At 38.3% G+C, this 24286-nt stretch overlaps 5 protein-coding genes and 1 long non-coding RNA gene across 16 annotated transcripts; 5 read left to right on the forward strand and 1 right to left on the reverse strand.

The window, feature by feature from the left end:
* The first annotated feature begins 2462 nt into the window (after positions 1-2462).
* LOC107265481 (mitotic checkpoint protein BUB3) lies at positions 2463-4522 on the forward strand. Its single transcript, XM_015734968.2, has 5 exons — positions 2463-2866; positions 3034-3232; positions 3292-3361; positions 3446-3902; positions 3975-4522. Exons 2-5 carry the CDS (start codon positions 3038-3040, stop codon positions 4231-4233), a joined length of 981 nt encoding a protein of 326 aa, XP_015590454.1. The 5' UTR covers positions 2463-2866; positions 3034-3037; the 3' UTR covers positions 4234-4522.
* Positions 4509-22284, reverse strand: LOC107265478 (mitochondrial coenzyme A transporter SLC25A42). 9 transcript variants are annotated; one of them, XM_015734963.2, is made up of 11 exons: positions 22148-22284; positions 19953-20089; positions 19000-19154; positions 18539-18722; positions 16127-16343; positions 15210-15344; positions 14278-14628; positions 13454-14193; positions 10953-11493; positions 7881-8146; positions 7426-7802 (listed from the first exon to the last, which is right to left on the reverse strand). In XM_015734963.2, the coding sequence occupies exons 1-8, from the start codon at positions 22203-22205 to the stop codon at positions 13949-13951; spliced, it is 1482 nt and encodes a 493-aa protein (XP_015590449.1). In that variant the 5' UTR covers positions 22206-22284; the 3' UTR covers positions 7426-7802; positions 7881-8146; positions 10953-11493; positions 13454-13948. The 9 variants fall into 9 exon arrangements, with proteins under 9 accessions (XP_024938483.1, XP_024938482.1, XP_015590451.1 ...); XM_025082710.1 differs by lacking the exon at positions 22148-22284 and having other exon boundaries at positions 19953-20358; XM_025082712.1 differs by lacking the exons at positions 7881-8146; positions 22148-22284 and adding an exon at positions 10479-10657 and having other exon boundaries at positions 19953-20358.
* LOC107265484 (calmodulin-like protein 4) lies at positions 11398-12808 on the forward strand. Its single transcript, XM_015734970.2, has 5 exons — positions 11398-11778; positions 11975-12005; positions 12108-12239; positions 12319-12501; positions 12574-12808. Exons 1-5 carry the CDS (start codon positions 11776-11778, stop codon positions 12672-12674), a joined length of 450 nt encoding a protein of 149 aa, XP_015590456.1. The 5' UTR covers positions 11398-11775; the 3' UTR covers positions 12675-12808.
* LOC112494015 lies at positions 19119-21649 on the forward strand. 3 transcript variants are annotated; one of them, XR_003059075.1, is made up of 6 exons: positions 19119-19236; positions 19828-19867; positions 19930-20124; positions 20311-20448; positions 20523-21436; positions 21582-21649. It is a non-coding gene; the product is annotated as an uncharacterized LOC112494015 (long non-coding RNA). The 3 variants fall into 3 exon arrangements; XR_003059073.1 differs by having other exon boundaries at positions 21530-21647; XR_003059074.1 differs by lacking the exon at positions 20311-20448 and having other exon boundaries at positions 21530-21647.
* A 688-nt stretch (positions 22285-22972) lies between the features above and the next one.
* Positions 22973-23590, forward strand: LOC107265487. Its single transcript, XM_015734974.2, has 2 exons — positions 22973-23193; positions 23250-23590. The coding sequence occupies exons 1-2, from the start codon at positions 22999-23001 to the stop codon at positions 23562-23564; spliced, it is 510 nt and encodes a 169-aa protein (XP_015590460.1). The 5' UTR covers positions 22973-22998; the 3' UTR covers positions 23565-23590.
* Positions 23569-24269, forward strand: LOC107265488. Its single transcript, XM_015734975.2, has 2 exons — positions 23569-23933; positions 24028-24269. The coding sequence occupies exons 1-2, from the start codon at positions 23601-23603 to the stop codon at positions 24241-24243; spliced, it is 549 nt and encodes a 182-aa protein (XP_015590461.2). The 5' UTR covers positions 23569-23600; the 3' UTR covers positions 24244-24269.
* Positions 24270-24286: the final 17 nt, after the last annotated feature.

Genomic DNA, 24286 nt, shown 5'->3' on the forward strand with positions numbered 1-24286 from the left:
GAATTCGCATTAGTTCGAATTTTCGCCGATAAGAGGGCAGCACCTCCTGGGCATGATATGTGGCGCCATCTCTGAGCGAACGAGTGAACTTTCTCGATTAAAATAATTCCGAATTCAATTTAAAATCCCATCTTCGAAATTTCAATGGGTAAATCTTATCAAAGAATTCGCATTAGTTCGAATTTTCGCCGATAAGAGGGCAGCACCTCCTGGGCATGATATGTGGCGCCATCTCTGAGCGAACGAGTGAACTTTCTCGATTAAAATAATTCCGAATTCAATTTAAAATCCCATCTTCGAAATTTCAATGGGTAAATCTTATCAAAGAATTCGCATTAGTTCGAATTTTCGCCGATAAGAGGGCAGCACCTCCTGGGCATGATATGTGGCGCCATCTCTGAGCGAACGAGTGAACTTTCTCGATTAAAATAATTCCGAATTCAATTTAAAATCCCATCTTCGAAATTTCAATGGGTAAATCTTATCAAAGAATTCGCATTAGTTCGAATTTTCGCCGATAAGAGGGCAGCACCTCCTGGGCATGATATGTGGCGCCATCTCTGAGCGAACGAGTGAACTTTCTCGATTAAAATAATTCCGAATTCAATTTAAAATCCCATCTTCGAAATTTCAATGGGTAAATCTTATCAAAGAATTCGCATTAGTTCGAATTTTCGCCGATAAGAGGGCAGCACCTCCTGGGCATGATATGTGGCGCCATCTCTGAGCGAACGAGTGAACTTTCTCGATTAAAATAATTCCGAATTCAATTTAAAATCCCATCTTCGAAATTTCAATGGGTAAATCTTATCAAAGAATTCGCATTAGTTCGAATTTTCGCCGATAAGAGGGCAGCACCTCCTGGGCATGATATGTGGCGCCATCTCTGAGCGAACGAGTGAACTTTCTCGATTAAAATAATTCCGAATTCAATTTAAAATCCCATCTTCGAAATTTCAATGGGTAAATCTTATCAAAGAATTCGCATTAGTTCGAATTTTCGCCGATAAGAGGGCAGCACCTCCTGGGCATGATATGTGGCGCCATCTCTGAGCGAACGAGTGAACTTTCTCGATTAAAATAATTCCGAATTCAATTTAAAATCCCATCTTCGAAATTTCAATGGGTAAATCTTATCAAAGAATTCGCATTAGTTCGAATTTTCGCCGATAAGAGGGCAGCACCTCCTGGGCATGATATGTGGCGCCATCTCTGAGCGAACGAGTGAACTTTCTCGATTAAAATAATTCCGAATTCAATTTAAAATCCCATCTTCGAAATTTCAATGGGTAAATCTTATCAAAGAATTCGCATTAGTTCGAATTTTCGCCGATAAGAGGGCAGCACCTCCTGGGCATGATATGTGGCGCCATCTCTGAGCGAACGAGTGAACTTTCTCGATTAAAATAATTCCGAATTCAATTTAAAATCCCATCTTCGAAATTTCAATGGGTAAATCTTATCAAAGAATTCGCATTAGTTCGAATTTTCGCCGATAAGAGGGCAGCACCTCCTGGGCATGATATGTGGCGCCATCTCTGAGCGAACGAGTGAACTTTCTCGATTAAAATAATTCCGAATTCAATTTAAAATCCCATCTTCGAAATTTCAATGGGTAAATCTTATCAAAGAATTCGCATTAGTTCGAATTTTCGCCGATAAGAGGGCAGCACCTCCTGGGCATGATATGTGGCGCCATCTCTGAGCGAACGAGTGAACTTTCTCGATTAAAATAATTCCGAATTCAATTTAAAATCCCATCTTCGAAATTTCAATGGGTAAATCTTATCAAAGAATTCGCATTAGTTCGAATTTTCGCCGATAAGAGGGCAGCACCTCCTGGGCATGATATGTGGCGCCATCTCTGAGCGAACGAGTGAACTTTCTCGATTAAAATAATTCCGAATTCAATTTAAAATCCCATCTTCGAAATTTCAATGGGTAAATCTTATCAAAGAATTCGCATTAGTTCGAATTTTCGCCGATAAGAGGGCAGCACCTCCTGGGCATGATATGTGGCGCCATCTCTGAGCGAACGAGTGAACTTTCTCGATTAAAATAATTCCGAATTCAATTTAAATTCGTTCTACGGGTTACTTCGGGAACCAGCGGTGAGCAGCGGAGCACCTCTGCCCTCCAAGCTACGCGTTCGTGTTCACGTTTAGCTCGGCTACGACGGGATTCACATTGTTGACGGAGGCGATCATCAAAAAAATGCTACTTCCACACTCGTCGTTACGATTTAGCGCCATGATTTTGGTATAGTTTAAAACGGTAGCGTTGAACATCTCTCTACTCATCTGTGTACTTACCTGGCTTGTGGGCCAACACCTATCTGTCGATGGTGCTGTCCCATGTATGTACAGAAGACAGAACAGGAACGACGGAATTGGAAAAATTGTTTGGTGGTGGTTGACCAATCATCTTCGTTCTGAAAATGTCAAACGATTCCCGGGTACCATATTTTTCAGAAAACAGGCAGACATTCTAACTTTAAAACTGGTAAATTTTGCGAATTCCAAATCTTCGCATTTCAATCTATACAGTCTTATAGATAATTAATATTTAATGATTTTTTTAACAATATGTGTCCTTATTGATTTTAATGAACGAAAATTGATATTTAATCTTTCCGAATTTCTGTCTTTTTTTTTCTACATGGGGAACTCAGTCATCGAAAATTTTTGGAACGAAGATGATTGGTCAACCCCCACCAAACCATTTTTCTGATTCCGTCGTTCCTGTTCTGTCTTCTATACATGGGATAGCACACTAATACTATTCTAGAAAATTATGAAGTTTTAATACAAAGTTAACCTCCATGCATTTTCGAAGGCAACTTAGCGTCTACGATATACAGAATACTGTAAATACAAATATTGACCTTATAATATTTCCAATTTACTGATACATTTTTTAAAAATTTCATTACGCGTTGTAGACATCTTTAGTACATAGTTTATGTTCCATGCTGTTAGGTTAGATCAAAGTTATTTACATGTATTACAGACTAATTTTTCATTTGACTTTCAGTGAAATGGAGTCACGAACTGAATTTAAAATAAAAACTCCACCGTCAGATGCAATTTCGGCGGTGGAATTTGGACCCAATTCAACTCAGTTCCTTTTGGTATCCTCGTGGGATAGCACAGTAAGATTGTATGACATTCATGCAAATAGTATGAGACTCAAGTACAACCATGAGCTACCTGTATTAGATGTTGCATTCCAGGTAATTTAAATTTTGTCTATTATTCTTTGACCCTCCATTAACCATGACATTATTTATAGGATGCCGTACATGCCTACAGTGGTGGGCTAGACAATACGTTAAAAATGTATGATATTAATAGTAACACAGGTACGTCCTGAGTACATGCAATGTTTAATAGTTTAACAAGACTATATTAAATAGACTGTTACAAAAAATGTATTATTACAATAGAATCGATAATGGGAACTCATGAAAAACCAATAAGAAAAATTGAGTATTGCGGTGCTGTTCATGCTATACTCACTGGAGGTTGGGATGCTGCCGTCAAGTTATGGGACCCACGTTCCCCAACTTGTGTGGGCACATATTTGCAACCTGACGTTGTATTAGCACTCTCTGTATGTGGAGACAAGTTTGTTGTCGGAACAGCCAAACGTAAAGTTTGCATATGGGACTTACGTAATATGGCTGGAATGTTTCAACGTCGTGAGAGTAGTCTCAAGTATCAAACGCGGTGCATCAAAGGATTTCCGAACGAGCAAGGCTACGTCCTGAGTAGCATCGAAGGACGCGTTGCAGTAGAGTATCTGGATACCACGCAGGAAGCCCAGAAAAAGAAATACGCCTTCAAGTGTCACAGAATAAAGGAGAATAACGTAGAAAATATTTATCCCGTGAATGCCATTAGGTGTGTACATTCGTATAACGAAAATAATACCACGTGATTCATATTTAATTCTTTTGTTTCTTCGTTTCTCAGTTTCCACTCCACGTACAACACATTCGCTACTGGAGGTTCAGATGGATACGTGAATATTTGGGATGGCTTCAACAAGAAGCGTCTCTGCCAATTCCACAGATACAATGCCGGGGTGGCTGCACTTAGCTTCAGTCACGACGGCTCTGTTCTGGCAATAGGAGTCTCCTATCTGAATGAAGTAGAGATACCACCTGGTGGTTCGAATGAAGAAAGTATTTATATCAGATATGTCAACGACCAAGAAACCAAGCCGAAATAGCTTTATAGAACTTTTGACAGAGCGCCTATAGTTTGGAGTGATCCTATTACCATTAGAAACTTCGCCAAGTGAGAATCAAAAGTCATGTGGCTACTTGGAAGAATTTCGTATTTTAAACATTTGCAAAAGCGAGGAATGGTTCTCAGACTTTTAATAAGAATGAAACAGTCCACTTATAACCAGCCTGGCTAATGACATGTACAAACAATGCGAGGAACGTCTTACGACTTGAAAAAATAATTGAATCATGACAGACCAGTCATTTGGAATAAATCTTTCGTAAAAAATATTTCGTTCTTTATTTTCCTACCGGAACTCGTCCGGAATTTAACAAACTTTGTAATAGAATCACAAAATATTCATTTAGGGGTACGAGATCCTTTTTTCGCACCTTTCAAAGAACATGGATTAACCTTTAAAGTTGAATAACAGTTGATTTCAAGTGTCTCGTGTTCTGAAGAGTTATACAATAATTATTATACCTTTTCTCTCTTTTTTTTTTTTAACAAATAACGATTCTGATTAAACGATTACAATTTTTTTCAGAGAAAGCTTCGTTAACAGACTGCACTTTCTGTGGTCTCCAAGTTTACTTGATCGCTCGATTAATTTAAAAGAATCATTAAAGATGCTCTTGTAATCGTCAACTATCTTGATATATACGTTAAACGGAAGCCCGATATTAACAATAGTACTGTTCATTATTGTTTCCATCCATGCAACTCACTAATAAATGTTTAAGGGATACAAGCAGCATTAACCTTAGATAATGCCGGCCTTATCCAATATACCTGCTACAACTCTACCGATCAATCGTACCTTAAGTACATATAGTCTCGTGAAAAATTTTAATGCGCTCGAATCTAGTTGCTATGCAAAAGTTGACGAAGATCTCAATGAAGAGTGTCTAATAATAAAAAAATAGTCTAATAAAAAATCAATAAGATTTTAAAACTCACATAATAGGTTTTTCTCATAAACGCACGTAAAAACTCGAAATGTTATTTAACTGATTTTTCTTCTACTAATTGACGAGGTAAAAAAAAGTATGGCGATAAATTGCGAATAGGAATAATATATAAATCGTAATTTTCCTACGAAGTTTCAAGGACCAGAACGATTGCGCTTCTTTCGTATCATTAAATGTTTAACGTAACAACTTATACGACAATATGTACACAATCTTTAACAATTTTTACAAATTGAGGTGCCCTCTTAGTATTGCAAAGCCACTATCTATACACTTTCAGTAGACCCATGAAATTCTGTGAGAATCTCAATGTTTTTGCAGCCCGCAAAAATCACCTCGTTACGTGCATACTATGATATACATATGTATATATTTACACAATCGATCGTTTGCTCCTAGAGTCTCTCTATTGAGAGAAAATGAGAGACAGACAATACGAGAAATTGATTTAGCACCCATCTTTAGGTTGGGCCTACTAATATTAGCAAATGATCTTCCTGAGTGAGTCTTTTATAACATCGTATGTAGCGAAACTTATACCCACAGCAACAGGACCTTTCACCCAATTCATACTTAGACCTTTAAAAAACGCCATGATTCCCTCTTCCCTGAAATTAAAAAAAACAGTCAATAAGTTTAATTCAAATCAGTTTCGTCACAAACTCAGGTCAAAAACTCACGTATATATTTTGACGGTTGTCGTGTATATCGTATGATAATGTTGACCCTTTATCGCTGAGGTTTGCATTCTCCTACGTACGATGTCCAAAGGATAACTGCTGGTTTGGCCAACCATTCCAGCAACAGCACCACAAATCAGTGCAGACATTGCTGATAATCCAGGACGATTTACAGTATACACTAACGAAACAAATAAATTTGATAGACATTAAAAAATGTTTTTTTTTGTTTAATTCAATATCTAAAATATCATTAATAAGTAAGACCTACCAGCGATTACATTTTTGAGCGTGTCGTAGGTAAAGAAACTGAATCCAGCATAAGGAACAACACCAAGTATCGTCGGGGTGAATCCTCTGTAAAATGCTATGATTCCCTCTTGCCTATAGATACTAGAAAACATTTGTCGAAGTGTCCTACACTCTGCTTTCTTGGTCACAGCCATCCTGGCCCTAGCAAGATCCAACGGATAGGTCAAGCTTTGCGACGTGACACCAGCCAAGGATCCAGCTAAAAATCTTTTAACAGGAGTCGTCCTAAAATTCAAATAAAATAAAGATTTTAAATTGTCACATTACCGGAAGTAGCTAATCACTAAGCGCAATACTTACGTCTCTGGACCATTTACATGCAGCAATCGTTTCCACTGTTCGTGAGCAGTGAACTGAATGGCAGCATAGGGTACGATCCTGGCCATCGTTGCACTGTTCCCACGCCAGAGACTCAGCAGTCCATCCTTTTTATAAGAGTTCACTAAGAATTCAATAGCAGCCTTAGCAGAGTATGGCATCTTCGAGATCTGAAAATTGATCTTCGTCCTATCTAGGGGTGCAATGGTAGTCTTCGCCAGGGCTCCTGCTATCGCTCCAGCTAACAAACTGGTGAGGACCCTCTGAGTATTCGAGATGTTCTGTTGGACGCTCCCTTGACCTTCCTCCGTAAGTATCTCATGGATGGACGAGGATTGACTTGGTACCGATGACTTAGTTATGCCTGGCATGACGGATACCTGAATCCTTTCAAGGACCACTTGGCTACCATCTACAGGACTCGGTGCAACGTGTCCACTCATTTCCACTAGGATGTTAATGTTTTGGATCTCCTTCTCCAATTAGGTAGCAATATCCTCCAACACTTGATTGGCCCTGCGCCTCTCTGGCCGTCCAGGTGCCTCTGCTAGGAGCTTCTGCAAATGACCATAAGGAAGCACAATGTTGGGTCAAGGTGTAATTCTTTAAATAAGAAAAAAAATACTGTTACTAAGTAATTAACCAAAGTCCTACTAATAGCTATCATTAGGATGTGAAAAACCTGATAAAGGGAAAGAACATCTACAAAATTCAACAACGCCTCAGCAAACAATATTGTATGTAACAACTACAAATTTACAATATTAAAATTTTATACTTAGGTATATAACAGTTATAAGACAGCTGATTGTATTATTATATTCTTTAATAACTATTAGATTACTGAATAACTGAACTTAGTAGAGAGAGGGAGATTCCTTTTTCACCAATTTAAAAAAAATACTGTAATACCTGAAAAAGTATTACACTCTGGCTGATTAGTGTTTATAAATCTTCCGAGTGGTTAGCGTTATTACTGACAATTGAAAAAACTTATCAGAATATTAGCATGATGTAACACAGACGTCAGTGATTATTTAAGACTTCTTGAAATATTTGATTAAAACTTTTTAATTGGACTTTCACTCGAGTTAATCAACCTTATCGTACTAATATATTGCACGAATTTGCCATATGATGTTTGATGGAAGTGCGTAGGGTATGTGACATAACAATAATTGAAATTTTAAATATTAATTTCGTAGTCAATATTTGTCAGTGGAACACCTGTTGCTCAGACTCGCTACCATTCTGTTGTACTAAAGTGTCGCTAAGTTGGTCTTGAAATTCTGAAATTATGTTCATAAAATTAGAACGAGATTTTTGAAATTTGCGTGAAGAACATATGACCTGAAAATATTCTGTACCTGAACGAAGATCAGTGACTCTTATTGTATGTTAGGTCTGATTATACATAGATATTAACTTCCTTCGCTATATAAATATATCACAGTAAATAATGACATGATCTGCACGTGCACAGTGCGTGAACTGTTCTATTTTGAATTTTTTATGATTTGATGAAGAAAGCTGAACCTCTATTTTCATAAGCGTGGCAAAATTCCAGCCATCCATAATCGATTTGAATTCTGTTTCCTTTTATTCCATCCTCTCTGACTCACCATGATGTGATCTTTTTTAAAAGTAAATCAAAATGTCCTTTAAATGTGGTGATTAAATATAACACAGCCTCAGGAAGATCGATATACGGTTAACAACTCGCATCGGCGAAAAACAAATATTTAAATGGCCTTAATCTCCAATGTCAATAGTAATTTATTGTTAAAAAATAACTACGATTACTGTTATGCAACATAAGCACCTGAAAGTTTTACTACAGTAATCGTTCCTCGTTAATATAAAAATCCATTCAAAATTTCTACTATATTTTTTTCAATGTTTCCTTGCTGTTTCCACGCCCTCAGTAAAAGTTCCGTAAATATACTTGAATACTATTTTTGTAAGCATGTTAAAAAGAATTGAACATTTTCCAAGTGATTCAAAAGAGTTCACGTAGGCCATTACCCGTCATGCATTGAAAAACAAACTTCAGTCTAGTAAGCAGTTTTAAATATTTTATTGACGGAAGTACTCTGGCAGTTTATCGATTATGCGTACAAATAAATAAGTAAAGCGGATAACTAATGTCATATAGTGATATGATACTTACGTCATAACTGACATATCAATTGAAGAGAATTCAAGAAATTTCATCTCGTGTAGTATCGTAAAGATCCTTCGTAGAGAACTAGTTATAGTTTTATACTATAGTATAATTGTATACGGCTAAACTGTAGAATACGACTCCTTGAAGTTAGCAGTAAATTGTTTAGTTCGTTTTTTTACATGGAGTTCTTCAAGAAGGAGTAGTATTCTGTAGTTTTATCTTGTATACTAATATAATTTATATGTAATATCTTCTCTTACGTTTGAAAAGATGTTTACCAACATAGCTCACGAGACAGGTTTGCGTATTAAAAACTGTTTGTGAGGTTATGTGAATCCTAGCACGTACGAACTTATTATGCGAACACTCCTACTATGTCGTTCAAATTATTTTGACGAGCGATACGAAGATAAATCCACATAACCTATAGAAATACGAAACAGCCTTGACAGTGCCTATCGCTAATTCTATCTCATTAAATTCCAACTCTTCGACGTGTTTATATGCATACGTTATGTCGTATCAGCTGTGGCGTGAATTTCAATATGGCGCATTGTCGCATGGAAGACCGGAGTACTAATTGGCCAAATAAATATTGGCATTTTTATAACATTCTTATTGCTCGCTAGAACATATCTAATTTCGCAATAACAAATCGTTTGAGAATTTAAAAATCGGTGATAGTCAATTATTTAATCGAAATAAACTGAACAAAATTACTATACTCTCTGAGCCTGCCTTTTTCCACTGTGACTAAAGTTTGAAAATAGATGCGAAATTCTGGATCCAGTGACCTTCGCTTTTTTTTCTACGCAGATATGTTAATTACTTTTGATTAGCAGGCAAAGTGATGTCTTAACGAACTACTTCATTCTCCTACCATTGTAAGACTAAAAAATCATAATTGTAAATATTGCCTAGAATTGATTTTTCTATTTCTTCATATTTAATAAACGATTTCAATAATAGCTATTATCAGCACATTATGTATAACGTTTTATCAGTGCTACGCAGTAGGTCAAGTCTAACAAATATAACTGCTATGAACATTGTGAAAAATAGCATCATGAGAGAAGACAATTTTATGAATGTACATACATATATATATAAATTCCATAATGCCTTACTCATCAGAATTGATAATTTTGATTTCTTATAGATCTTCCAAAAGTTTAACAATCCTTTCCACTCCTATATAAAGGTATCCAGCAGAGATTAAACATAACGAAATGGGAGCAGTCTTAGTCCGCGTGCCCGGCATGTCTGTGCAATAATTCTTAAGTCACGATCGGCTATTTATAGCAACTCTCATAACTGGTTGCCCATTGACAATGGAATTGACGAAAATGAGAACTGCATGATAAAGAAATAATAATTACAGCTGTTTGTCTGCAAGTCTTATGAGTTGCGTAACTGTATATGATAAGATAAGCAAAAATTCAAGTGCGGGTCGTCGTTATAATCAAGGATTCGAAAACTTTGAAACGCTTAAAAATAGTTAGAAAAGGCCTTGATCTTTCGTTCCTCACGTACTATGATTTGGTCTTGATTACTGTGTACGGAAAATAGTCAGGAGGAAGATGCACAGAGAAAGATGAATGATCTGCTCGCATGGTTCAACTCGAAAGAATGTCTGATTTGTTCTTGATCTGTCTTGATTACGTGTCAATGGATAAAAATCGATTAGCGTATGACGAATTATCAATGATAGTACTCGAGCATTATCTAACATTTTCGAAATCACTTTGGTACGTATCAAAATGCAAAAAATCTGAGCTACCACGATAAAAGCACGTACCTTTGGTTGGATTAAGAGAAGCAGTCTTATGTTCGATTCTCAGCCATAACGACGTAGGTACGCGTAGGACGCAAACAACGACGAGGCGTACTCGTAAACATAAAGATAATGAGTTAATCATGTTTTAATAATTTCCATGCATCAACCCGTCAAAATACGGCGTGTACATGACGTACATGCTTTAAACAAAAATTAGTCTATTATGTAGATTCACAGACAAAGATGGGTGTGTGTATGAGAAGTGTGTGTACGTGGCAAAGATAGACATAATACACAAGATAATTAATCAAGCAGAAATTCTTGTCAATTTTCGAGAAAAGTGAATGAGCTTCAAGTAATAATCGCATCCCGTTGAATACATTGTGCATGCCGCACTTCAGTCTACTAAATGCAAAGTCCGCGTGCGAGTCGAAACGTTCGACACTCAGTTTCCTCGATAGGTCGATATAAATAAACTTGAGCTCGCATTCGTACCTTCGTCGAATCGTGCTTAAATGTTGTCCTACTGGTCCCTTCTGAAGTTTTATTCTTGGCCGAAGAACCGAGGGCAGTTATCTCCCTAAACGCTGCTAGCAACTAAGCCTTATGACAAGTTTACATTATTTTATTGGCACTGCTATACTTTTTCTTTCACCCTCTGTCTTTATCTCTTCCACCCTTTTCAGGTATTTTGTTTTCTGTCAATCTTCGTTCCTCTCGTTCTTCTCTGCTTTTTCTATACTACCCCGAACCGGCGATCTTTCGCGAACGGCTCACGTCACGACACTGGCATTACATTGCAGCTTGTTTTTAATCTATCTCTATGACCGCACGTTCCTCCGAGTGCGCCACACAAAGCGTAGAGTGGAGTTAGTTGCTCTAGAGTTTCTCAGTCTTCCTCTGCGCAGTACGTTCATGCGTCTTGCCCGACCAAACCAGACTGAGAATGAACGTCACAGCTGACTGCCATCACTCCGTGGCCTACTACAGGTTAACAGCCTGTTATTCACTCTACTGCTTCGAAGGCCTTTTCTTCCTGTTAAGATGAATTATTGTGAGGAATAGCTCGGAATGAAAAGTTGTGTGATTGTGGTGAGAGACAAGTGTCTGACTAGTGGACTTCATTTTGTGAACATTCACTTGGCAATTGAAAAATTAAGCGAGAGAACAACGCGTCCGGGTTAGACATGGCGTAGGCCTCGATGCCGACTAACCTGATAGTGGGGATGGCTAGGTTAGGTATCCAGTCTGACACGTAACCAGCCAAGTTGATATCGCTGATTGTTTTTCGGAGTTAACTATTAAAAAGGAATCAATTATGGTAACTATTATTTTATGATTTCAATTTTGATTGATTGCTCGAGCCTGGCTAGATATGAGATCCGTCATAATTTTGATAACCAAGTTATGATTGGTTTGTTGATTAATTTTTTTTTCGATCAAATATTTTTGGCAGAACTGCACTACACTTTTTATTACGTTATGTATTTTACTGGTTTAATGCTTTGTTCTTTTAGGCACGTTATTTTCGTGAAGAGGACATAGATGGTACGTAACTGAAATCGACAGAGTGAGCAAAGTGATCATCGACTTTACAATTTTCCGACTTACTTGCTTTCTTGTGCTGACCGTAATTGATCGATTTTTCAGAATTCCGAGAATGCTTCTATCTATTTGCCCGAAGCGGGCAAATTCGAACTTTGGACGAGTTAACTATTATTATGAGATCCCTTGGCCTGAGTCCCACTATTGCTGAATTGAACAAGTATCTCAAAGACAAAGGTCTTGTATATTTAGAATTGTCTCCTTTTTTTGTTATTATTTCGAAACTCATTATTTTGCAATACTGATTTTGTTACAGGTGGTAAGATGTCGTTTGCTGATTTCTTAGAAGTGATGCATCTTCAAACGCGAGCAGAAAACCTTCCAAACGAGGTGATAGAGGCATTTCAAGCAGCGGACACTTCACGAAGTGGTTCTATACCAGCACGGCAGCTGGCTCACATGCTTTTGAATTGGGGAGAGAAATTGAGTAGCAAAGAAGGTAAAATTATTCCTGAAAAGATCCTATTTTATTGAGATATAAGAAAAAAATAATAAAAATATTGCGTTTCAGTCGAACAAATCTTCAGGGAAGCTAATGTCTCTCCTAACGGACAAGTGAAATACGAGGATTTCGTAAAAATCGCTTGCGCTCCAGTTCCAGATTATTATTAAACGGTCAAACAAGTTTAATACATTCCACACTGGCAGTATTACACAATTTTTTGATAACTTATAAAACTCGGTTGTGGTGTTATTGTACCTCTATTGTACACAGTTGAAATAAATGGAATATATTTTTCAACATTCCCATATGACCTTTCACCTTTTCTAACGCTTTTCTAGGAATCACAAACTGACTTCTGCATTGTGCAATTACGATTCCACCCTGGCGTCCACCCAACCGATTGCGGAAACCAGATAATTTTAATAAACACGGACGTGCGTCCCTCTACATAATCGACCAGTACTACTAAATTCTCGTGCTCGGACAGAGCAGATAATTGAATACGAAAAGCGCGCGCGTTTCATCCGCTTCGTGAATCTCATGGTTTGATTAACGATTTTAATTGATTTAAAAGAGACTTCGTCCAGCGTACTTTCCAAATACGGAATATTGATCGTAATAGATGATCCATTGGATTGGAGAGTGATAAGAACATCAAGGAGAACTATGGAAATGGACCAGCAACATTTGAAAATATACCTGGAGAAACTAAAAACTCAACTAGATTTGTATTATGTCTTTGGTAGAAGGAGCTGAGTATAATAGTATTTCAAAAAGAAAAATCATTCGAGCAAAGAAGTGTTTCATTACTCTAATTGCTATCGGCCGTCTTGGAAGGCGGAAAAATCGTCTTGATTATCAGATTTTTATGCATGCTTCTAAACGGCTTAAAGCTGTCGATTTTTAATTAATTTCTAAATACCAAACAAATGGATCCCTTTCTTACAGTTTGATCGTAAATCCATTTATTTCTGTGACACAGAACATCCATGCACTGACGATATGTCGCAATAACGATACTTCTCACAAAGTCAAAACATCTTTAATCTATTCCGATACTTGCAATGACACTTATATAATTATTGCATCCTCAACATTCTACGCACATATATTTCCCTTCCCTGTCTCCAACTATTAACTCCCACAAATGCTTTATTTTATCCTCTTCTTTCTTATTAGACAACCATCGTTTCACACAGAGCTCAGAACGTCGAGAACAGTTCCGAATACACGTATTATTAATTTGATCTACAATATTAACGTTCGACTGATACAACACATCTTATTGCAATTGGAACAAAGTTCGTGAGCGTCATTAAAAATGATAAAAATGTCCTTCGAGAATCATATGAATGATCGGAAAATTGATATCGCTCTTTAACGAATAATACTCTGTAGCGAGAGCGAGTCTCCCGAGACTCAGAATAACTTTTGAGCAACCTTATTTGGGAATTTCCGATGTGGGAGGAGAGCCGCAAAGGATGACCGTGGTACTGACGATAGTGGTCAGGAAGAATATACAAAGGAGCGCGCGGTCGCTCACCAGAGCGACCTGCTTCCATTCCAGTTCCGTTTTCTCTCGATGGTCTTGTTCGTTGAGACGCCTCTCGTTCCTCTCGATAGTAGCATGAACGTTCCCAAGGACTCTAGACCACTGAGTCTCCACACTACTGTCCTTCCCTACATCTACACAGTGATCAAACGTATTATTATCCAAGATCAGCGATCCTCATGTCGTCTATCCGTTACTTGAAAGAGGAACAACCATACCTAGACTACTGCTGTTGCTGTCCTGTCTCCTGGTAACGTATTTCGGTGACACCTGCTGCTGAGGTGTCTGCGTTTTGCAATTAAGAGGACACTTGTTCCTTCGTTGTGAAGCATCGTTGTCATCCTGGAACGAGTCCAGCCGATGAGTAGAAGCACCAACGCGTGAAGCAGCGCGATGCTCTACCTCCTCAAAATTCAGGAAGACGATCCTCGCTAGCTTCTCCAACACTAGGGATCTTATGATGGACGGTACCCTGGTTCCTCGGACTCCACGATGATGAAGATTGAGCGTGACTACTGCGAGTCCTGAAGCGAATGATACCAGGCAGATACTCACGCCATAATAAAGACCTAGAAGATAGGTCTCGGTTATTGAGTACTTTATTATGAACCATATATACAGAATAGGGCGTACCACCGGATAAAAGAAGTCTTTTGCCTTGATCAAGATAGAGAAAGGCTTTATTGTGTTATTTTATCAAGCAAAAGAAAACTCTATAGATCTGACAATTATACTCCTGGCTTCAGCGTAAACTCAGTTCTGTTTATACAGCAAGCTCACGATAACAACCGTTAGAAAATATAAAGACTATTAACAAGCTACGTCAACATCTCTACTAATAGCATTATAGTATGTACTGCTGACCATTTAACCAGCCACCTGAGCTTTCTTTTTTTTACGTTGTTGAGATTTATGCTTCACCTACTGGACATTATAGTAAATTACAATTCTGCTTCCTTTGAAGATTACCAAGTGCACTAGAAATTCATACTAGTATACGATCTAAAAGCGTTTTTAATCCCTACTTGCGTAACGCTCTGAACGACAGAAATTTCTTTTAAATATTATAATTATAATTCCATTTGATTCCTACAGCCTTATGATTTTTTCGTTGCATTGGGCATCATCAGCTGTCTGCAGCAATACTTACTGATTAATGGCGTCTTCTCTGTGGGTGGGAGCGTCTCGCGAATCGTCATGAGGAAGACAGTCATCGAGAGTAACGCAGATATACCCAGTGTGACCTTTTCTCCAGATTCCGACGGCACGTAGAAGACTAGCAGTGCTGAGTGCATAAGAAACAAAGTTTGTATCTTATCTTTTACTTCGATTTGTAATATCGATTTAATTTGAACTCCTGACAAAAACGACAATAAGTAAAAAAAGAAAGGAGAAAAAAATATGAAAAGTTTGCGGCTGGTTTGCTTGATGCTCGGTGGTACGAGTTAATGAAATTTTTTTCCATTTCTCTTCTTTCTTTTTCTGCCAACAGAGTCGTGGCTGTCAGGTTAACTCGCTTTTCTTTGCAAACGACGCAATTAGCTAAGGTTTACTCAGCGATGCATCGAATGGCACTGTAAAGAGTAGCAAGTTGCATCACAGTAGCTGCATATTAATTAAAAATTTGTTTTCCAGTTATCGTTCACAAAGAATAATTTTAAAACATAAAACTTTAATTCAAAGTGACAAATACCCATAGCTTCATTCAGTTTTCTGGATTTTCATGCTGCCGGATGCAAGTTTGCATATTTGAAATTGAGAGAAAATTGTAAAAAGAAAAATTGTCACGCACAAATGGCGCCGCGAACGCAGCATGCAAATGACGTCGATCCACCCAGGAAAAAAAAACGAATCAAAATTTTTGTTTTTCTGCTTGAAAAATGACTACGACCATAAAAATGTCATAAAAATTCCACTTTGGTTGGACATATTGTATGGCGGGATTAAAACTCGCGAGAAAATTCATGTTATCAAAAATTGGTGCGAGCACTTTTCCACTTAAAATTAATTAATAGATTGAAAATAATTCTGTAGAATTTCTATAAAACATACGAAAGTCCAACTCACCGATTCCATTGATAAGGATGCACGGGAGGATCAGGTTAAAGACGTAGAACATTGGACGACGTCGTAGGCGAATCTCATATGTGATATCCGGATAGGGCTCGGGACAGCATGAGTAAAATTGTACGTGCTTCCTGGCAGAGAAATCGACGAGGTCGAACTCGCCATTCGCTTGATAGTTACTGACGTCTCCTTCGTCGGTTTGCTTTTCCAGTTCGAGCTGTGAAGGAATCGTGAAAGTCCGTTTAAAACGATGAAAACCTTCGGAATTGGTTGAGTAAAACTAATTGGGTCGGAAAAGTTGTTCGTCAACGATCGAACGCCTCGGCTACGGTAACGTGCAATTTTTTTCAGCATTTTGGTAATAGGAGTGAGAGAGACACAGAGAGAGGGAGGGGGACGTATCACACTATCATGGGAAAATAGAAAATGGATCTAGAGTAGAAGGATGGGAAATAGGAAAGCCACAGGGGGCCATACAGGCTTTGGAGGGGAACGTTGTGGGAGCATTGAAATCTTGTTGCATTCAGAATTAAGCTTTCCGACTTACGCGACTTCCATTTGCCCAAGTTCGGAACTGATATGCTCTTCATACTACCTCCGCCTCTCTCTTTCTCTCTGTCCTTCGTTGTCACTTTCTGTTTCCTTGTCTTTCGTAAGCTCACAAAGAATTTAAGGTATTTTGGAATACGGATTTAACCAACAATTGGAATATCCATGAAATTAAAATGTGACAAGAATGAAGATTTTTCCCGATGCAAAAAAGATATTCTGTGTTGTTCAAGTATAGGAAGAGTTTAATTTGCACCGGGGAAACTATAAAACGTTGAACCTAAGAGTCGGCGATAATAATGTAGACTATTAAATAAAATTACACCAAAACAAAAATACGGCTAAGAGTACAAGAGTGAATTTTTAAAAAAATGACTGTATTCGTTTGCGTAATTCATCATTACCTGATAATTTTACTCTTCAACTTTGAGAATAGCATGGGTGGGTCTTATTAGCAGCATAGTATCGAGTTGTTTTTACTGTGTAAGACAGAGTAGAAAATAGTGGCTTACGGCGAAGAAGATTCTTCGCTAAACTTAAATGAAGTAGGAAATTTGCAAGGGCGGCTTTAAGATTCTATCGCAACTTCCACTTACGAGTATTATGGGTTCCATGGAGATGCGTCTAAGTACATTCCTATACCGCTAAATATTACGCTACTCGACATTTTTCCTTTACGGTATTAATGTTCTTCTTGTACAGCATCTTCTGGTTCTCTTCCTCGAATGAGTAAGGTATTCGCTCCAGCATAAAGAAATCCTCTTAGACGTCACTCGACGTCGCGACGCCTTTTCTCGTGTGAATGAGAAACGTTTTCGCAAAGTTCAAACTATACGAGCACTACAAAGCTAATCAAGTCGAGAACAAAATGCTCTCAGCGTTTTTCATATCAAAAGTATTATTTACGAAATTGTTCACAAATTTTCTGCAATTCATGAACGCAAAGCATTATTTTCCCTCTTGTCTTACCTTGAAATAATTAAGTCATGAATTGTCAAAATGTCGTTAAATGATTGCCGTCGCTTTTCCACAACTGTAATTGGCCGTCGGTGTTGACAGTGGATACGCATGAATAGGCCTTTTCGAGAGGTAGTTATTCAATGATCGACTGTCATTGACGTATGCCAATCTTTTGACTACAAAGGTGGTGCTAAATACTTGACACAAATGAATTAACGTTTCGCACCTCGTATTTTCAGTTAACAGTTCTATAAAAATCGCAATTTGTCCACAAGTTGTTAACACGAACAAAAGTATAATTTCTTCTTAAATAAACTGTCGTGTTTCTTGCACAGATTTCCCTCGTCTTCATCAAAGCCTCTAGAATCGAGGAATCGATCGAGACGTTTCATTAGCCCAGTATACGGTGAAAATCAAACCGCAAAGTTGTCCCTACGACAGCAGCACCCATGCTTGTCTCTGTCCGGTAGCAAAACAAAGGATTTACTACCTCCGATTCACTATCGTTTTCAGCAGGACGAACCCACATCACGCGGGCACATGTTTTTAACGTGATAAACGGTAATGGGGACGAACGAACACACAGACACAGAATAATCGTCCGGGCATTACCCGACATTTCCACGCCTCGCCAAAGTTAATTCAATCGTCCACGAAACGCCGCTCAAATCTGTAAGCGTATAATGCACGGAATTTCCAACAGATGGCTGCGATTTAATAATGCCAGAAATTTCACGAGGCTCGTCCAAATGTTCGATGCTAAGTTATACATGTACGTGACACGTTACGTGTGAATTACGAATTGTTCATAATGGAGGAAATATCCAATGCTATTTCTTGTACTCTGTACAAGTTTATAACAGAATTTCTCTCATCAACTTTTTTTCACTATTTACAACTCACTTGATAACCATCATAGGTCCAGGATGCCCATTTCAGGGCGCAGCGTTGCTCGTCAAATGGGAAAAACTCGACGTCGATGTCGCAACTGCTACGAAAAATTCCGTGACTTAACCAGACGACTTCGCCGGTATGACTGACTATGACGTTGGTGTTGATGACAGCTGAGCTGTACTGCGGATCAGCACTGAAAATCAGAAAAGTTTCAAGAAAACGTTACAAAGTCAAGTTTTGTCGCCACTGAATGCAATTCCAGGCTGTAGTGTTTTCGTCGGACGGACTCTGCTCGTTAGATTCTCTTTAGGTGCGCATTACAAAGTTGGTGTAAACTCAAAGGAAAGTAGAGAAGCTAGAAAGCCAAAGGGCTTTGGCAATCTTCGTGCAAACTCGGGCAATAGGAATTGTTCTTATAAGATGAAAAGTGTGCTTTTATGCGCGAGTGCAAATTTTTCGTTATTACATACTTGTTATAAAGTATCGTGTCGGGTCTCCAAACGCGATTATAGGGCACACGTATTACGCGTATTCCTGCGTACTCGGAAGCATTCCATTTGAGATGATGATCGGTCCAGACCTGTGTCACCCAACAGTTCGTCGTAAGGATTTGATTTTTCTCATCCTGCAATGAAAAATTCAACATCGAAATTTTTCTCTACGGCCACCATGTATACATATACATAACACGTGTATGCATAATACAGGTATATCCAATGTGTATTTCGACTAGATCATCTAAATTCCAGTATTTCCAGAATTACTCTCACGCGAATTCTATTTCTCCAAACGACAGCTGTTCGAATTTCTAATCGAATTCCGTCGTCAATAAGTAATGTCACATCACATATCTTTCCTAGTAATTTCCACAAAATCAATCGCCACAACCGTAAATAGATAATTATCAAATCTTAAATAATAGAGAGACTCATCAAACCTCACAAGATAAAGCACTGATTGATCTCAATTCGTCGACTTGAAAGATCACGTATTCATTCCACAGGTGGTGACGTTCACAGAGTTTACGAGATCGATTAATCGAACTCCTTAGAGATGTAATCGACTACTGGGTTTTCAAAGATCCAATCCGATCTGATTTTATCCATAAAAACTAACGTGATCGACAATTAAAACCTATACAATACTTTTTTGAACTGCGTGAACAATTAAATTTTTCCCAGTGTATCCCGACACAATGTATCGTATTCCATTTCATTCGTAAATAGGATTTGTTAAGCTTTTTGAAAAAGCTCTCTAATTAACGAGGCTATATAATGAAAGCTCATTGTTCGTTACAGACAGCATTGTCCAGTATTACGAAACTTCACAGGAAACACAGTAAGTAAAACTTAATCCCGAAAAGTACTGTACTATAAATACAGGTTAGATTTGTACAATAGTCAAAGGTCCTATGGATACTTACCACGTCGATGATGTGGTGCAAGGACAGTCCAAAGACAACGGCAAGAGGCTGCGATGAATTCTCCGCTGGTCGTACACCAGCATCGTAACCATCCAGCAGATGCTTGGTAAGACGATACTCGTGTTCGTCACAGGATCCTGGAAGAATAATAATGACAATCTTTCGCAATGAGGTATGCTTATTTTTTCCTCGAGGGAGACTGATAAACTTATCGTCTCTTTGAGTTAACGAAGTCGCAAGCTGCGACGAACGTTTGAAATCTTTGAAGGCTATCAGACCGACACGGTTGAACGAATTTATGTCCATCCCTTGAACCCTTGAGCGTTCGTTGATTTTATAATATGTTCTAAATCTGTAGACTACGTAGCTCAGTCCGTCCACCCTCCTATCTACCCCTCATACGTCCTATCAGTATATATTGACACTGGACGTAGCATCAAAGCCACAGACAGAAGTTCTAGAGGGAAAGCTGTTATTTTTTTAGATAGCTATCCCAGTAAGTTTTTTTTTCAAAAATTTTTTCTTGCCTTCACATTTTGCATATTTTCCTATGTTCTGTGTAACATATAGGTAAATTGACATAAACATTCTGAGCTCTGAAAAGAAGAGTGTTAGACTGGATTTTGAAAAGATGCGAGACAGGAAGTTCTCAAAAGATAGCAGATGCATTTACGTTCTGATAAAGGGGTGAGAAAATGTACGTCACGGGGATGTAAATCGAAAAACACTTCGGGTTTGTAATGAGATCGTGCGTCAGGAGGCGACGTTATACGAAAGGACAGATTGGGTGAGTGAGAGTATCCTGGAAGATATTTTTAAGGGGTTGACAGGGAGCCATCCCCAGAACACTTGTAACAGGAATTTCAAGTTTCCAGGAAGCAGGTTTTATTAGAGTCGAAGCACTTGAAGCTTTGCGATCGAAACTATTTAGAGATCTGCCAATTTTTACATGTTTGCACGAAGACACGATAACGCTGAAAAATCTAATAAAGGACGTTGACTACTGTGGTTGAAGTTGAAGAAATTATACATGAAATAAAACAATATCTCTAAGGATATTATAAAAGGATCAAATTTATTAAAAGAAAATGATGAAAAATGAAGAAAATAATGTCTCTAAGGATATTATAAAAGGATCAAATTTATTGAAAGAAAATGATCATTCCTCCATACCGTTTTGTTTATGAAAAATAATCTGAAGAAGAAAGTGTTCCGCCATAGAAACTCAGTAATAATTTCTCATAGATTTTATAATCAATCGAGCATGCTCAGAGCCAATAATAACTTACAGCCTGCTTCCTACGTCCGCAATAGTATGACAGAGCAATTGATCATTTCATCTTATCTCATTAGTGCCATCTCACCCTCCGTTCGGAGGATGACTTTCTAATTAACGTTCAGTCAAATTTGAGGGAGCTTGGAAAACGATATCAAAGTCAAGATGGGACCATAATGTATATTCGAGTAGCAGAATGGCTTGCCAAGTAAGAAAATATTTGATAAAGATTTTGTAATACTCTATAGTCGTGTCTTCTAGAATCTTTCAACTTTGACATCAGGTATTCCCCTTCTTTCAGTTCAAAAGTTTCTCCATGTCGCTTCGACCTATACTGTATTCTCTGTTTGCAGTGAAAAGTTCACAGGAGTGAGTTGTGGATATTTGTGTGAAACTTAAATTAAAACAAGAAATAAGGGACAGTATATGTGGATGAAGGGAAACCAAATGACTTGCTCGGGTCACTCCGAAGGATAATTACTCGAATTGTTCATTACTTATTGCTGTAAATTCAAATGATAGGAATTTCAAGAATCCTGAGAATTTGCCGGAAATTTCATTGCTGGCTGTGCTGTTGATTACGCATCCTGTTGTCTGTGACTTCGGCCAATGTTCACGAAGGACTAGTTAAAGCGGAAATACAGTATCCTATGTACTCGTGTACTGAGTTCAGCACTTGGTGCAGCTTGGATTTTCTTCCAGGAGTTGAACTCCTGGTGCAAGTGTTTTCTTTGGAGATTATTTGCATGCAGCTTCAAGAAGGAAGCGGAAAGTGAATAGAGACGGAAGTGGACTAGAAAGAAGAAATGGTATAGATCTTTTAAAAGAGTATTATAGGCCAAGCTAAAAAATAATATAACTATGTTATTGTCCAGAGTGAAAGTATAATATATTATAGAGTATATATATCAGGACCTACCGTTATCGAGGATGATCGCCAGGATAGCGAACTGAAGGATCAGGATGATGGACGACATAGAAACGCGCTATGACGCGATCGTTTGACGGCCACACTTCGACTGCCATCATTCGGCTCCTTTTCAAGCGTTACGAATTCCCCCCAAATTCCACACCACCCCACTCGCACCTTCTCAATCCCCTGGAATAAAACCAGCTTGCGCAAGCGTCCCTAAATCAGCAACCTGCAGCGAGTTTGCACTTCGAAGGAAATTCACCGTTCCTAGATCAGAAATATATTTATCAACAAATAATAACATAAATTTGTTTGAACTATCTGCTGAAAGGTCAAGATTTCTCACTGATAATATTTTACCAAAAGAAAATATTATACAGGAATTGAAGATACGCTCGATTTGTTTTTCAACGAATTAAAGGCGCCATTTGTTTTTCTTGTTCTTCCACTGTTGACTGTCAAGAGATGCATCTTTCTAATACATAGATCCGATCGATAGTTTTCCATTTGATTTCATCAAATTCCGAAATCCAAATTCTTTTGGCATTGTGTTCTGCGGGAAGTATTTCTTTTATGTCCAGGAAACGTCTGGTGGTTATAGAATTGAGGTTAATCTTGCCGACACGACTAGTTCTCGTTCTAGGATTTTCAGGAACTTTTGTGTAACAAGGAAATAAAGAAGTAGCTCAACTAAGAATCGGAAATGGGAAAATAAAATAATTACACATCCAATGTTGATGCGTTTGAGTTATTACTGAATAATAAACGGAGTCGTTTCAAACCTTGAAAAACGCTATGATCAGTCTGCACCTTTTTTAAATTTATCATCCCTGATTCGCAAGAAGTATTCGAGTGAGATGAATGGAAGAAGGGACAGGTCTACCAAATTCGAAGGAGAGACAGAGAATGGCTGCCACGGTGTAAAACGACAGAGTAATAAATGTGCCAACAAGAGTAGCAAAGATTCCGTGAAGATTCCTGTGAAGCCTTCAGAAAGTAATTTCGTTATGCAGATCGTTTCAATAGGCCTGAGAACAGACAATGTGTACGAGGTAAGACGGGAAGTTACATTATGATGATAACTATATTGAAAAGGTCACGTTATCAGGCGAGGATGTTCCTGGCACCTGAAGTGGATATGTCATCAGTGAAGATAACGGTAAAGAACGACAATCTCAGGGTGACCGTTCATCGACCTCTAGGAGACCTGGCTAGGCAGCTTCCTGGGATTCTTGAAAAATCCGCCCTCGGTGATCTAGTGAAACGCACAGTCAAGCATTGCGAGAATTTCCTGATACCGGAAACCATAAATGCTGACGAAGTTCGCGCCGTTGTGGACAATAAAAAACGACTGCTTATCGTTACTGCGCCGCCATTGAAATCGACAAAGAGCATAAAGCGCAGGACACCTTCTAGAAATTAGAGAAAATTATGCTTGCAGGTGGTCGTCGTTCTATCCATGGAAAAACAGAAGAATGGTATTTATTTTATAAAATTTTTGGACCAGGCTAAACCTCGCAACGTCATTTCTAAATTATTTTTGACTCTTAAAATTACAAACAAAACTTCATATAACGCTATTGTAGTCGCAGAATTCGGTCGTTGTTACGTAGGGTTTGCTAGGGCGATCAACATTATGGAAAAACTTCCTCATCATTGCCAAGACAATGGGGTATTTTTTCGGAAACAGGATTACATGGATCTTGACATGATGAGTGATGGTTTGCGAACAACTTTTAAATTTAACAAGATTCCAGACTTTTACACGATTGACGATCAGGAATATTATGCGGTGAGTCAACTATTTATTTTGCCATCGTGAAGAGTGACTACGGTGTCCTGATTGGTGGGTCGCTTGATCTGTGTGCATTATTAATTGTAATTAGGCAGAGATTAAAGTGGCCGGCCTGAAAGTTGGTACGGCTGCTCTAGCGACCGAGGACATACTCAACGTGAAGATGCAGGAAGTAGAAGGTGGTCAACGAATACGAAATTTCAATTTCGAAATTCCACCCGAGGCGAACGCGCGAAAAGTATCTGTAGAAGTATTCAATGGCGACACGATCTTCGTTCGCGCCCCACTAAAGGGGAAGTACGTATGACCGTGATGGCATTCCGTGTAGTCAGTGATGTCAATTTAGAAAG

This window comes from Cephus cinctus, unplaced genomic scaffold, assembly GCF_000341935.2.
Source record: "Cephus cinctus unplaced genomic scaffold, Ccin1 Ccin1_scaffold0225, whole genome shotgun sequence".
Lineage (NCBI taxonomy): Eukaryota > Metazoa > Arthropoda > Insecta > Hymenoptera > Cephidae > Cephus > Cephus cinctus.